At 50.0% G+C, this 15,544-nt stretch overlaps 1 protein-coding gene across 1 annotated transcript in view; it reads left to right on the plus strand.

Annotated features, from left to right (window-relative positions):
- The first annotated feature begins 436 nt into the window (after nucleotides 1-436).
- LOC8043831 (protein Skeletor, isoforms B/C) overlaps nucleotides 437-15,544 on the plus strand; it is a 50,960-nt gene continuing 35,852 nt past the window's right edge. The window contains exons 1-2 of the mRNA XM_029972390.4: nucleotides 437-451; nucleotides 541-622. Coding sequence (XP_029828250.3) covers nucleotides 565-622 — 58 coding nt within the window. The 5' untranslated portion in view covers nucleotides 437-451; nucleotides 541-564. The remainder of the gene's footprint in view (nucleotides 452-540; nucleotides 623-15,544) is intronic.

Below are 15,544 nucleotides of genomic sequence, written 5' to 3' on the forward strand. Positions count from 1 at the left end.
TTCTGCTGACGTTTACGTTTTTTGCAGGCTGTCACCATTATTTCAAGTCCACTGTTCAAGCCCCTCGTAAAAATAAGTAATATTATTTTTACTAATATTATCCATACTATATCTTTACTTCATATGAAAAGTTGCAAATCTCTCCGTTTCGCTGTCTAGTTTGCGACGCTATCGCTATTTTTTTATATACTGCTTTCAGTGGTTAGCTTCTTCCTTTTATGTTTTTTCCCCTTTATTCCTGTGACAGTCGCGTGCTAGGGTGAGCTTGAAGGCAGGCTTTTTCCCCTCCCGCATGCAGCTCGACCTTCGGGACCGAGAAGCGAGCCACGAGCCACCAACGTGTCCCGTCAGCGAACGAGTGCGCGCAGCCCCGGTCGCCGTCCTCCCTCCGAGTGTCGAGGAGCGAGGCAGCCGGCGATAGCATCCGGCCCGACGGCGGCGGCCGAGCAAGGTGTGTGCAAAGCAGCCGGGGCGGCCGGGGCGGCCGGCGCGAGGCGGCGCAACTGGTCTCCGTATAAAGTGCGGCCACCTCGATTCCAGTCGGCTTTTGGCGCCGGACAAGGGATGCTCACGATGGCTTGGATACGCACGCTCGTCGCCCTCACTGCGCTCCTCTCTCAAGGTACGCGCCCCTTCGTCTTCTCCGCGGTTGACAAAGCCGTGCGCGGGACATTTTGATGTCGCCGTTCGCGATGCTCGCTAGCCAACCTGGCTGTCAGATGCGGTTGACAGAGCACCCCAAGCCCTCCTTTTTCGCTGGGCCACTCACGCCACGCGTACGGGGACAAGTCGACAACCGAACCGGCAACGGAGCTGACTTAATAGAATAGAATAGAATAGTTTTTTTTTTATGCATATATTTTCAAAAAGTACAATGATGAGCCGGTATAAGCCTGAAGAGCTTGTGGCAATTTTAGTAGCAGTTCCCCGGTAACTCCCATAATGACACCCGATATACAGCGCCGACGCCTTTGCGCAGGCACCTTAGCGTTCTCGGGTAGCGTTAACGAAGCGCATAAAACGATCTTCTAAAAACGTCGAACCTCCCGAAGGCACTCGGCTTCTTCGTCTTCCAACGCCGGCTACCTCCGAAGCGAGGTAAACCTCGCATCGCGTGCGAACCGATCTTGTGTCTCTGGACGGGCATGACCGGCCACGAGCGGAAAAGAGCGGTGTTGTGTTTGTTCGCGCGCTCACCGCATCGTTGACCCGCACATCCCCCGTACATTGCTGTATGGACTCTTTTGTTCGCGCACACCTGTCGTATAAATCGTGACCGTGCTTTTAGTGCGGGCCGAAAGCGAGATGCTGGGAGCCGTTTATTCGTATTTAAACGGGTGTTGAGGTCCGCGATCGAATGTTCCACATTGAAGGACTAGACGCGTGAGCTCCTTGGCCAGCGTTATAACGCGCCTGTTGTTTCTGTCGAGTGACTTTGACAGTTACGTTTCTTCTTATGTGAGATGCCCTGTATTGTGGTGCATGTGTCTTAATGCCTCGTAAACCATGCTCTAGATTGAGTTTGCGAGCACAGTACTAGCAGAGGGCACATTTTGTTTGCCGCAGTTCTGCCAGATGTAGTCTGTTCCGTCCGACCACGTTGACATATTTTGCCGCGAGTCGAGAAACATTTGTTGCAGAGGGTTGCTTTGAAGGCAGAACTTGACTTTCATGAGAGAAAGAGAGAGAGAGAGAGAGAAAAAAAAGCGATTCGAGGCACCGATAACCGTCTCTTTCTTCTTGAAGAGGCGTCAAAAGTTGGAGAACAGTTACCTTTATTTGTTTATTTGTTCTTTAAACAAGAGTCTCATCTGTGCGTGTCTTGGGATAGTCTGGAAGTGATTACGACGGCAGACGCCGTCACAGGGCACGCAATTTTCGTGTCGCCCAAGCGCACTTGACGGATGTCCTGCCAGGTTCGGCGCGCAGAATAAAGTTTCTCCGAGCAACCTTGCCTCGTGGAATGTCGCCATGACCCACTCTAAGACTCGTTTTCCGTTAGACACCTACCGGCGCGACCACTCCCTCCTCGGCGCGTCCTTGAGAAAAGTCTCCGTCGAGATAATTGGCATCTAAATGCTCGAGTTGTCGTCGCTGGTGCGCCCTCCCTTTGGCCGCGATACTGGCGGTCCGAGACGCGGCTCACCCGGCACCGGACGTCTCGCGACATCGAGGGGGTTCGAGCACGACACTGCTACGCCTGGGATTGGAGCCAGTGAATATGCTAGGCTATACAGTGGCTCCAATATTGGCATTCCCTTCCCCGGTTGTCTCGTGGGCGCAGCCATTTTGTTGCCTAGTGCAGGGCGGGCGCCATTGGCGATCGGTTCGAAGCTGCGACATCCTGAGCTCTGGATACCATGTCAGGAAGCTCGGGCGGTTTTGCTCTGCCGCCAACTGTTTTTTGACATTCCTCGAGGACGGAAAATCCTTTCCTGAAATTGGAAGTAAAGCTTCGGACAAGTGACAACCATGATTCTGAGCACCGAGACCAGAAGAAAATTACCGACTCCCTCGCCGGGGAATGATGTTTTTAGTTCTTTTGCCCGATCCCCCCAAAGGCGATCACCTTCACGCCCTCCAGATAGTACAGAAATGCATCAGCTCGGGGGGTGAGGGAGGGGAGAGGAGAGGGAGAGGAGGAGGAGGAGAAGGCGGAGGAAGGGAGGGGAATAATTGTTTTGTGTTTTGTTTTTATGCTAGGTGGCGCAAGCTACCGCCCGTTGTAAAGGGTAGAGCCATTATTGTCCATACATCCATCCATCCGATGGCCCAAGTGGCGTTACTTTCAATCGTAGCTTATTCGGCGGGTTTAGGTTGGGTCTTCGGAAAACCTGGCAGAACTGGAATGTTTAATCGACGCTTTCACCTTTCCTCGACAGCCGCTTTATCGTAAATTACTCGAACGCCCTTCGAGTCGCCGCTTTCTGCATGTCTGAGGAGACGCACCACTGCGCATCGGGAAAAGGCTGCTTCTCCCCAGCACGACCGCTGTTTGAAAGGAAGTGTGCTCTGTGTCAAACTGTCAAACTTCTTTGTATAACGCTGACAAAGCCGCTGGCGCGTCACGAGGGCGCTTGATCTAGCGTTTGCTTTGCACGCCCTCTCGTGCAGGGGGAATGGCAGATGAAGCCATGCGCTCGCACCAGTGAGGTCGTGGTTTGGTGATGACGCCATTTGAGAGTGTCACTATAGTCAGTTACAGGTTAAGAAGGTAGCGGCAAATACCCCTCAAAGGGAATCAGATATCCCTCCGCCACCTCCGCATCCAATAGCGTCCCACCGTTTCCGTGACGTCGCGGCCAACGCGCGAGGAGGGTCTTGCCTTTTTGTACATATTTGCTTTATCTTTCGGCTTTGACTTAGCATTGTGGAAGCCACGAGAGGGAGATTAGAGTTCTCCCCCACCGACGGAAACAAATACGACTTTCGGGGATTAGCTTCCCCCCCGAAGGATACAAAGGCTGCTTTCAGGGGCTCGGTTCCCTCTCCGATGAATACAAAGGTCGCTTTCTTAAAAAGTGGGATCGGAGACAAGTGGGAATCCATTGAAGCGGAACAAGGAGCGTTTCCAGTGAACTCTTCTTTCGACTGCGGAGAGATTTGAAACGGGCGCATCACACTTGTGGGAGGAGCTTCTCCTACCTTCTTGACTTGTAACCGACTATAGCACTGCACCAGTTCCACTCCGCGTTGCACTATAGTTAGTGACAACTGAAGAAATGTGGGGCGTGACCAATACCGAGCATATTAGTTTCGCTCTGCAGTCAATCGGAGGGTGGCATTGGCCGATAAATAAACACGTAAGCAATAACCGCGAAGCGTCAACAGAATAAATTACGCCCGGTGTTTCTTAAGCTGTCAGTCTAGAGTAAATGCGTCAGCAAACGTGGCAACGACGGGTTGTTGGCATCGATCTTGGACAAGTCGCAACCGCGGCTGGCGATGAAGGACGATCCAACCCTCACATATCCATGAAGCGTGCGCCGACGAAACGTGTGTCGGCGAAAAGACGAGTATCCTCGGTCGAATACGCCTGCCACTTCTATTGGTCCGTTGGCCGGCGCGTGCGCGATCCGCCGAGAGCAGCGATGAACGTCCCTCTCTATCGTTGTTCCGTTTCCCGTCGGAGCTCGAGTGGGCGCCGCCAGTGTGTCGTGCGTACGCCGTGCGAGTTGAGTCAGGGGCCCTCATTATGGGCGTCTATCGTGGCTGAGACCGCCGTGGCCATTGTTTCTTTCTCCGGTTTTCCCCTTCGCCAACGTCTCTCGAAGGGCGTCTCGTTGGGGGCTTGCCGAGGAGCTTCCGGCCGCCAGTCTCCGCTTGCCGGTTAGACAGAGTCACAGAGGGTAGATAAAGCGGACGAATAATAAAACACGAGCTAATCGCGTGCACCTGCTGCGGGCGCTGATTTCCTAACTGTAGAACCCCTGCTGGGGCTTAGTACATGACAAATCTACAAAGTCTCGCTCACGTTGCTCCCTTTTTTGTGTTTTTTTTTTTTTTTTGTTAAATCCGCGAGCAGCAGAAAGTGGCCGAGCAGCAGGAAGCTGGAATCCGAGGTCGTTATTATCTCTCCAGAATCCACGCGGGAGCAATCGTCAGAATTTTTAACAACCGCAACGCTTCCATTTTTATCGCGAGAGAGGAATCTGGCGAATCCACATGTAGATTCGCCGGATCGGCTGGTGCTGTTTGCTCAAATATTTTGTACCCTGAGCACTTGATGGGTAGGCAACCCTCGCATCTCTGGCATTAGAACACCCCCGGTGATATTTCTGTGCGCTTGAATCTGCTTCCGGACCAAGAAAAGGCGCTCGCGCTCTCCATCGACGCAGTCGATCTCTCCCGGATTTCGGGGGAATCCCAACGAGGAGCATGCGAAGGGTTTGAGACGTGACGCAATCCACGTGTAGTGCGCACCGGACCGACCTTGTGACTCTGAAGCAGAAATGCACGAAACGTAACTAATATTGCGCGCCCGGATGTTTGGAAATGGCTATCAGCGGGGCAGTGGCCGTTTCTCAAGACAGTATTGCTCAGGAAGTGAACGTTATGATTGCGTAGACATCTCATCGACGCTGCGCACGCACCCTGCGTGATGCACCACTTCACCTTTGAACCAAACAACGTTTCTTCAAGAGTGAGAGGGCTATTGTGCCTCGTATCACGACCGGAATTGTGGTTGAAATACTGAGAAGGAGGCCCCCTATGCGTAGCTTGCTCTGACGTCACATCGGTTGCCATTGTGAGGGATCTTTCTGCTGCACACCCACCTTCTTGAGCAGATATTTCCCACCACCGAATTGATTATCTGTTACAGTGAAGTTGCGACAAAAACACCTCGTGAGTTGTCTGACATGCCTCCTTTTTAACGTTGCAGAGACTACACTCTAAAAAAAGGCCCGTGCGTCTCCTTTCCCGCACAACACTTGGAGACCCAATCAGCGGAACGTGCGGAGGCAGCTCAGCGAATGACGATGCCGAAGCATATGTTTAGATCAATAGACGTAGTCTGAGTTGTGACATTAAGCAATGCAAAACGTCACGCTTGCATTGCTTAATGTCACACCTCAGACTGCGTTTTTTGGTCTAAACATATGTTTCGGCATCGTCATTTGCTGAGCTGCCCCCGTAAGTTGCGGTGATTGACTCTCCGAGTGTTGTGCGGGAAAGGAGACTCAAGAGCTTTTTTTTAGAGTGCATGCTTACTTACAACTACTCTCGTTCTAATAAAAATTTGGTTGATATAGGAAATTAATTTTCTTACTCAAGCCCTCGTAGAAAGCAAGTAAATCGTGCGTGAGAGCTATCAAAAGGCGCACGACCGTATACCCCCGAACAAGCTTAATTGGTTACGCCAGTACTCGGGAAAATGAGAAAGCGTGATCTGGAACTTCATCCCCGTACCCGGTTCTTCGACAGCGGTGCACAGAACTCCGAAGACGGAGCGTGGTCGGCAGAGGCGTTTTCAGGAGTGATCGTCTGCCCGCTACCGTTGCATGTATTGGTGCGTTTGGGCCGGCAGGGTGGGGAGCTCGCGCCTTGCGGGCCCTCCGTTCGCATGGTGTGGCGACCTTGTCGTGGCCGGGTCCTTTGGGGCCACCCTCGATGTTCTGGAGCTGGAGTCAGTCTCGGGGAGGCAGCTCAGACGGTGACATGTTGTCACGATGACAGAGCGGTCAAAAGTATGTGCTCTACTTTGCACAGCGCTTGACGCTTAAAGATTGGACGCAGTATTGCCTTGAGTGGCGAGCGCCGCAGAGATAGGCGCACTTCGAGCTGACTGACGTAACCGTCAAAATAATTAAACTGCTTAGTCGTTGTGAGTAATTCATGATGGAGGTGGAGCTGGCCGAGCTGTGCATAAAACCTTCGTTGAGGCTGAAAAAGAAAAAAAAAAAAAGGTTAGCCACACACTTTATACCAATAAAACCGAAACTAATAAAAAGAAAAAGGACAATTACACACACACTTTTCGACGCTGTGTATGGTTATCCATTTGTTTTTTTACTTGTTTCCAGTCTCGAGTTTATCGTAAAGTGTGTGGTTGAACTTGTTTTTTTTGTTTTTTTTCTGGTCTCAGATTTGAGCCAATTTCAAGCTACTAACTGGTTTCGTCTACACTCTAAAAAAATGCCATTCGCGTTTACTCACCCGCAAAACGCTCAAAGAGCCATTCTCTGCGATCTACAAATTCAGCTCAGCGAATGATGAGGCGGAACATCTGTTTAGACTTAAAAATTAAGTCTGCGCTGTGGCATTACGCAATGCAAAGCGTCATGCTTGCATTCCGCAATGCCACAGTGCAGACTTAATTTTTAGGTCCAAATAAATGTTCTGCCTCATCATTCGCCGAGCTGATTTCGTAGATCTCAGAGAATGGCTCTTTGAGTGTTTTTCAGGTAAGTATAACGCGCAGGAATTTTTAAGAGAGTAAAATGACAGTCTTAGAATTCTTCAATTGAAACGTGTTTTTGCTCAGCTCAACGAAGGCTCCAAGCACATGTTGAGATGATTGTCGGAGGAATCGGCCAACCACGGGTAAGTGGCGAACACGAGAGCTTGGGCCTGGTTTCCCGCAGTCTCCTTAGCGGGGGAGCTGGCCGAGTTGTAGCGATGGCCTTCGATGCCAGATCCAGATTTTGTTATCCAGAGTTGTTTATGTGTCCCAAGACGATTCTCTCGTGCGCAGACCGTGCCTAAAGACAAACCATTCACACTTCAACGATATCGTACGTAGAGGAAGGAGGGGCACAAGTTGTTGCTTGAGGGTGCTGACTCCAGCGAATTGAGCTAGCACTCTGCGTCAACACCTACAACGGTTTTCATCTGACGCCCGCAACGTAATTATCTGGCCTCTAATTAGGCGTAAGACAAAGCGTGGTGATGTTTATCACTGCAGCACCCGTGAGGGTCGAATCTCGCAGTCGTTGTGCTCACCCAGAGCCTCCTGTACACTCTAAGAAAAAGGGGGTGTATACGGGTACTCCCCTTGTCCCATATGTAACTCCCCAAAACTACATTTCGTCGTTCAGCCTCCTCTGTAAGGTGGTTATGGACGACCTATAGCTTCCTCTGTAACGTGGTTACGGATGACCCACAGCCTCCTGTATACCGGACGCTATAGCTATTCCATAGCTTCCTGTGCACAGGATATAGAGAGGATATAGAGATACTATAATGTACGCTAGAGGTTTAGCTGGCGCTATTGTGCTGTTGCAAATTGAAGCACACATCAACCAGTCGAAGATTAACTTCTGATAACGAATTTCCACGGGGAAACGCGGGTGCATTTTTTCTTTGGGCTTGATAAGAGCAAATATTACGAATAAATAAAACGTAGTAAATAACTTGGAACATTTCTTAATCCCGTTAATGAAAATATTGGTCGATTACAGTGTTTTTCTTTCAAATTCGTTGCATTAAACACTGTGCTGAAATAGCTTCAAACCTGCATTTATGTGCAGTGTCGGACACCTTTAGCGCGAACACGGCTGCTGCGCTTTTCTCCATGGGGGATTTACGTGCCAAGGGAACGAAGGACATCTTAAAAACCAAAAGAAACAACAAGAACTACGCAGTGTCACTGAATCAGTAACTCCCTGTTCATGTAGACGATCAACATAAAGTGCAAACCAAGTAATATAGTCCAATTTGCAAGCAATAAATAAGTATTGTTTTATTCTCTCTGCTCATGCATATTTACGAGGATGCTTGTTCTGCGTTAGAGACATAACCCGCACGCTCGAAATCTTTGAATATAGCTAGAAGCCAGAGCGCAGGTGCTCGTTGGAACCTGCCCGTTATAGGAAATAATAATAATAAAAAAACATATTGGGTAGTCCACATACGTTATTCTTAATGTTTTGAATGTTTTAACAGCTCGATCTTAAAGATGCACGACGGGGTCATCTTCATATAGTGACCGGATTGGCATATTAGCAATATATGAGCGTCATTGGAACGCAGGCCGAACCTTGAACACACTCTACGTTCCTTTCGATTGTTATTTTGCTTACAATCGTCCCTCCTTTTTACACACCTGCTATGCAACATAGGTTTGGCCTTTAAAAATAGCGAAGTTTAACACCGTTCATTGAAGAAAAATACGGTAACTAAAGCAATTGACCTTTTTCAGAGATCGCTGGGCGCATGCGCCGGCTCCGAGAGAGGGGAGGAAAGGGAAAGGCGCCATTTTTGGTGGCTCTCTTATCCGCTCGGTCGCTCAGACAGTGCTGGTTAGGCTTGACTCCTCCGCTATTCTCGCGACTTGGCTTCATAATCATCGCGCCTCACCACCGCGCAGCTGTAGGTTGTCCAAATAACAGCAAAAATGGTTCAAATGCAAGGCTTTATAGAGTTTCAGCAGCCTTTTGCGGATGGTTCATGAAAGCACTCGATGTCAAACACCCCGCCCTTTTTGCTCTGCTTTCACAAGCCTATGACGCGAATCCCCCGTGTCAGGTGGCCGGGTCATCAATGTGACGGCGGGACATTCTGCTTTTAACTAAAAGACAGTAAATGTGAACATGATGGTAAACCGGAAACTGGGGTAGGAGAGCGAAAACGCAAAAGGAGACAAAAAAAAAGAACAGGGAACGTCTCTTGAGACGTTGCCTGTTTTTCCTTTGGGTTTTCCATTTCCTACCCCAGTCTCAGGTTTAATAATTGAAAACGGACGAGTTGGTGAATAGATACGAATACATGGAAGGATAAAAATTGAAGGAAACGGGACTTCTTGAAAGAAGTCCTCTTTCCGTCCCTGTCCTCGATGTTTTATCCTTTCATGTATTCGTATATCAAGTTTACCATCATGTTCAACTTACACCAGCTCGCCTACACTCTGGCTATTTTTCGTTAATAGTAAATGTGAAGCGAGGTTGTGTGACGTAAGCATGCCGTACACGGTACTCAAGTAAAGAATAACAGGATAAAGCTTTTCGTCCTTGAGGCGTGCGCTATACAAATTCACGTCTTGCCACGTTAAAAGAGCAGAAAAAACATGAAAAAAAATATCAGTCACTGGCAAAATACTTAAAGCGTGCGAAACAAATTTAAGTCTTGCAGAAACAGAACCCTGGTGGAATGCCTTGGCAACCGACTGTGAACTCCCCTGTTTGCTGGGCTCACTTTGTTGAACGTTCGCAACGTGCCGAATTTAGATAGAGATTGTTTCTAATATACCGTTCCTTATTTTTGACGGTGCAGGCAAGCCTTCGCGATATCAAGACCGCCCGGATTTCACACCTTCCAAGTTTGTTTACACAATCCCGGTGCGTTCGCGCGGTACACAGGACAGCGAAGTGACGGACGCAATAAGCTTGGATAACAACCGATCAAGGAGAAAAATCAGCTGTTTGTAGTGGCCGAGTTTTATAAACGGAACTCACAAGCTCCTCACAAGGTGAATGGTTGGGTCGGTACCGAAACTGTTCACCATTACTTTCCTTACATAACACTCTGCGACTCTGCCTTGAAAGCAGACCCCTTTTTTAGTTGCTTGTAAGACGCGACACCTAAGTGGCGATTGTGACTCCGAGTCGATGATAGGAACGATGCAGCGTCGGCGGTCTGTCCATCCTTGAAGGTATAAAAACGAACGAGGTCCTCTGTATCGTAGACAGCGGCTTTTATTAATTTTCCAGGGTCGTCCTCAGCCATTTCGAAGAAAATATGAACGCGAAACGACGACGGAAAGACACTTTCAGAATGGTGAAAGACGGAACAACGCCACCAGAGAACACAAGTAAACAAACACATAGACCGGGAGGTACGCCACCCCTGCCGCGGACGGCGGAGAGACGGTCCCGGAGCCACCAAAAGTGTTTCGGGCGATTCCCGCGAGGGCGCGCCACGATCGTGGCCAAACTATGAAAAAGGTCAATTACACTTTTTTTTAATATTAATGAAGTTACCTACTATTCTCTACGACCCAAGTAACAAAGAACATTTCTGTTATTCTCCGGCGAAGAGACAAAATGCAAGCGCGTTTTTCCATAGGAATGCACAGGAGCACCGCAAAAGTGCGCTGGTTGCCTGGTTGCAGTCTGCTTCAATTCGCATCCTGGATGTCGCATAGACGCTAGCGCCAGTTGAACCTCTAGCGTACATTCTAATAAGTCTATGGTATACGAGACTATGGCTGACCAATCTCGTCCTCTGTGACGTGGTTAGGGATGACCCCTAGCCTATTTTTTGGGCGCTGAGGCTGATTCACAGGCTCCTGTTTACTGGACGCTCTGGCTTACCCATAGCCTCCTGTTTACTGGATGCTATGGCTGACCCACAGACCCCTATATACAGGAGGCTATGGCTACTCTATAGTCTCCTCTGTAAGGTGGTTATGACTGACCCACAACCTCCTGATTAGTGGACGCTAAAGCTGAGCCACAGCCTCCTGTTTACTAGACGTCCGACCCCCACCCCCCTGTATACAGGAGGCTGGCTGACCCACAGCCACCTCTTTACTGGACACTAAAGCTGACCTACAGTCTCCTGCTTACTGGATCCCTTGTCTGACCCACAGTCCCCTCTATACAAGAGGCTATGACTGACCCATAGCCTCCTGTTTAGTCGACGCTATGGCTTACGCACAGTCCCTTTTATACAGGAGGCTATGGCTGACCTATAGCCTCCTCTTTAAGGTGATAATGAGTAACCCACAGCCTCCTGTTTAGTGGACAATAAAGCTAACGCACAGCCTCCTGCTTACTGGACGCTTTGTCTGACCTACAGCCCCCTGTATACAGGAGGCTATGACTGACCCACAATTCCCTGTTTACTGGAGGCTATGACTGACCCATAGCCTCCTGTTTAGTTGACGCTATGGCTTACGTACAGTTCCCTGTATACAGGAAGCTATGGCTGACCAATAGCCTCCTCTTTAAGGTGGCAATGAATGACCCACAGCCGCCTGTTTAGTGGACACTAAAGCTGACCCACGGCCTCCTGCTTACTGGACGTTTTTTCTGCCCCATAGCTCCCTGTGTACAGGAGGATATGACTGACCCACAGCCCCCTGTATACAGGAGGCTATGACTGACCAATAGCCTCTTGTTTAGTCGTCGCTATGTACAGTCCCCTGCATACACGAGGCTATGGCTGACCCATAGTCTCCTCTTTAATGTGGATATGAATGACCCACAACCGCCTGTTTAGTGGACACTAAAGCTGACCCACAGTCTCCTGCTTACTGGACGCTTTTCTGACCCACTGCCCCCTGTATACAGGAGGCTATGACTGACCGATAGCCTCCTGTTTAGTCGACGCTATGGCTGACCCATAGCCTCCTCTTTAGGGTGGTAATGAGTGACCCACAGCCTCCTCTTTAGTGGAAAAAGCTGACCCGCAGCCTCCTGCTTACCGGACGCCTTGTCTGACCCACATCCCCATGTATAGAGTATACAGGAGGCTATGACTGACCCACAGCCCCCTGTATACAGGAGCCTATGACTGCCCCGTAGGCCTCTGTTTAGTTGTCACTGTGGCTTATGTACAGCCCCCTGCATACACGAACTCAACTCTGTTACGTCACTCCGCTGTGGTAGCGTGTCGGGCGCACTTCCGGTCTGGGGCTGTGGGCGGAAGTCACCGTGCGAGACATGCATTCCTGTGTTCTTTTGGAAGAAACTAGACAAAAACCTGCCTTCTCGTCAAAATGCTGCCACGGGGACTGTACCAAAAGAGTCGGGAAAGGTTTGAAGATCAGTTTTCATGTGTTTTTTGCCTCCTCCGTTCGTCCGAGAACGTGGATAGGAGCCGTGAAAAGGGCAAACCAGATGCCGTTGAACTACGATTGCTTCTGCGGTAAACACTTTGGGTTGAATTTACGGATACTTGTGGTCGTCAGATTTATTTGTTTTGTTCCAACGTAATGCGGGAAAACCACCGAGTTGTCCGGACTACCTGCGGGTTCAGTGCGTCTTCAAGTTCAAACGGCCGCCTGATCGTTCGAACTGTCGTCTGCTCTTCCAAACTTGTCTGCTTTTTGTCGTCTGCTCGTTCAAACAAAAGCGGTCCGTAGACCAAACGTTGACCCGGTGATTGCGATAAGAAGTAAGTGCAGGCAACAAGATATATTTAGGTAGGCTCGGTGTAAACTGTAGATACAAGATGTTGATCATTGGTACCAGTTGCCATCACCGACTTTTTTCGCTTGATTCACTCGGTCTGTTTCCGTTTCAGATTTTCAGTATCGATGTCGATCATCACCGCTACCGTCTACACTTTTGCAGCACGAGCGACGTCGCGACCGAAAATAGCGAAAAGAATCTCACCATGGTTTTGGCATCCATTCTGCGGCGTTCACGTGAATGAATCGCCGCACGCCAAATTATTTACGCGAAGTTTTGCGGCGTAACGAGGCCTCACACAGACGCCGACAATGTGACCTTCCAGTGGTTTGTTGACGCGGGACGCGGTGCTTTTTGCCCACACTCCATCGCGCATGCGCGGCGGCAGTGGCGTGCCGCTAGGGGCGCTCCGGTTTGTTTGTAAATATGAGCTGGTGTATACTGCATGAGGCTATGGCTGACTGAAAAAAACCTCCGAGAAGCGGTATGAGCGTGCTTTTGGTAGCCTTGCATATGTTGGCATATGTCTGAAGGAGGCAAAACTGTTTGAATGGGCTGTCGCCACATTCCTCTCGGCACTTGGCAAGGAGTGATCAGTAGGGGAAACGAGAGAGCGAGGCCGGAGCCCTCCAGCCTCGCGTCGTCGGCGCTTTCGCACGGCCGTCCTTGTCGCGCTCCTGGCGCTGGACAGAGGCAAGGAAGCTAAGGATGGGGCTCGTGGGGGGAACCTCCCTTCCTGCCCACGGCGCTCCGGCGACCGCAACAATGGCCTCGTCAGGCGCGCCTTCCACGCTCCGTGGCGCCGGCAGCTGCGAAGGCCGTCGAAAAAATAATGGACTACTGGGAAAGTGAAATCCGCTTTAACTGGTGGGGAGCAAATGGTCTCGCTGTAAAGGCCATGTGAGTCGAGTTCAGAGAAACAAGGAAGCGACCCCACAAAGATAAAGGGCCCGCGCATTTCGAAACTGGTCCCAGGCCCCGAAGAAGCGATTGCGGCCGAGCTCGATTTCAACAGAGCATGGCGTGCACGGTACAATGGCTCGGGCGCTCCGGCTTGCTGCTGAGCGGACGCGAGGGAGCTGGGCTGAAAACGAGAGTTGTCTTTGCCGAGGTACTTAACTCTCGGCGTCTGCCTGCACGACACTTTTCGAAAGAGCGCAGGGGCATGGGAAGTGTTCGGGAGGTGGGGGGAGCAGCGGGAGGGGGATTTCATTCCCTTCTCCCGAAATGTTTACTTGAAATGTTTGAAATGTCTGTAGAGGTGATCCGTCCCCCCCCCCCCCCCCCCCCCCACACACACACACACACACACATTTCTTTGTTCCGACGTCACTGGAGGACATGATGGAGTGATGGAGACTATAGCAAATTCTGTTTGTATTTCTGACCCAGCGGCTCGGCTTATGTACGCTATTGCTGAGTGAGCTCTCTTTGAGTCTAAAAAGGAAATTACACATTTAAGTAGTCCCAGACGCACGCTGACACAGCACTCGTGTCCAGTCTGTGAACCGTGCTCGATCGAGAAAGATGACGTCACGAACCCACAGGCCTTGTGTTGGGTAAAGTCACTGGATTCGCGCCATCGTATACTGAAAGCGTTCCTCGCAAATATAAGCGTCTATGACACTGTGCAAGCAATCAACTTATCAATCGTGCTTATCTCCACGTATCTTACAATGACACTGTTATTCTTGCGTACTTCAAGACAGGACAATTATTTCTCAATGCCACCAGGCACCGGCGCGGCGTGTGGTGGCGGCGCGAACATGTGCGCTTGTTTCGCCGGCGTTACGAAAACAAAATCTCGTTACGAAAAAAAAAAAAAAGTCTTTATAAAGCAATCTGTCAACGGAAATTTGGATCTGCTCACAAAGAGTGGAGAGGACAAGGAGGAACTGATCGTGTCGTACACCAAAATAGCGACCATACGGGGATCATGGCGCTACTTTTTCAAGATGCAGTGACTTTAGTGTTGGGTAAGAGCCGAGCTCTGCGGAAAACAACCTCGACAATGCGACCCCCTATAGTTTGATCTCAACGCCAATAGGGGAAGTCGACTATCGCGAGTTTCCACGCGCGCAATGCTTTGATACGTGGCTTTCTAGCACGAGCGCGGTTCGTGCCACGTTACTTTATCGGAATTGTAGCGCGTTACTTTTCCCTGTAATTTTCGAGTGCTGGCTTACGTGACAGGTGCCAGACTTGACGCGAGGTAAGGGCGTCTGGTACAAGGCACTAAACAAATCGCTTAATGGAGAACGGCAGGCACCTCGTTGACTTTACTAGACGCTTGGAAGGGGCTACTCTTTGGAACGGTGGGTTGGAGTTCGGGTATCCAGCAACGAGCGCGCCCACGCAGTAGTCCACTTAAGGCCTGTTCACACATGTAGCCCAGCGCTACAAGCGTAGCGCTGACCTCGCGCTAAGCGCGTGCTGACGGGAGCGTTCACCAGCTTTGTATCGCACTGTCAATACTGTTGTTCATGGCAGACAATAAGTAGCGGACGGCACGTGATAAGCGCTACATTAGCGCTTCGCTGCATGTGTGAACCGGCCTTTACTCTGTGCGTGGCATTCCTGCTCTGTTCTTTTGTCAATTTAGGGTTCAGAGGAGGGCGACGTTGGTGCCGTATTCGTACTTGGGAAAATGTAACGAAACAATGTGAGCCGTCACGCAGTCAAAAAGTGGCTAAACTACGGTACTTCTTCATATTCTGAATATTTAAACTTGGCTGCTAAAGGAAGTAACCAGTTACATTACAAGTAACGCGTTACATATAAGTCTTGCTCCAAGCCGACATAAAATGGAGCGCCGTTCCACTGTTTCCTTGAACGCGCATGAGCGTTGAAACTGGCCTCTAGAAGAACTCTATCTTAACTTTGCCGCCTCCCTTTTATGAACCGAGTTCATAATGCACTAACACCTAACTCACATTGCTCGCAGAGACGACGCACCCGAATTCATAGCC

The sequence above is a fragment of the Ixodes scapularis genome, unplaced genomic scaffold (genome assembly GCF_016920785.2).
Source record: "Ixodes scapularis isolate PalLabHiFi unplaced genomic scaffold, ASM1692078v2 PGA_scaffold9__187_contigs__length_104089568, whole genome shotgun sequence".
In the NCBI taxonomy this organism is placed as follows: domain Eukaryota; kingdom Metazoa; phylum Arthropoda; class Arachnida; order Ixodida; family Ixodidae; genus Ixodes; species Ixodes scapularis.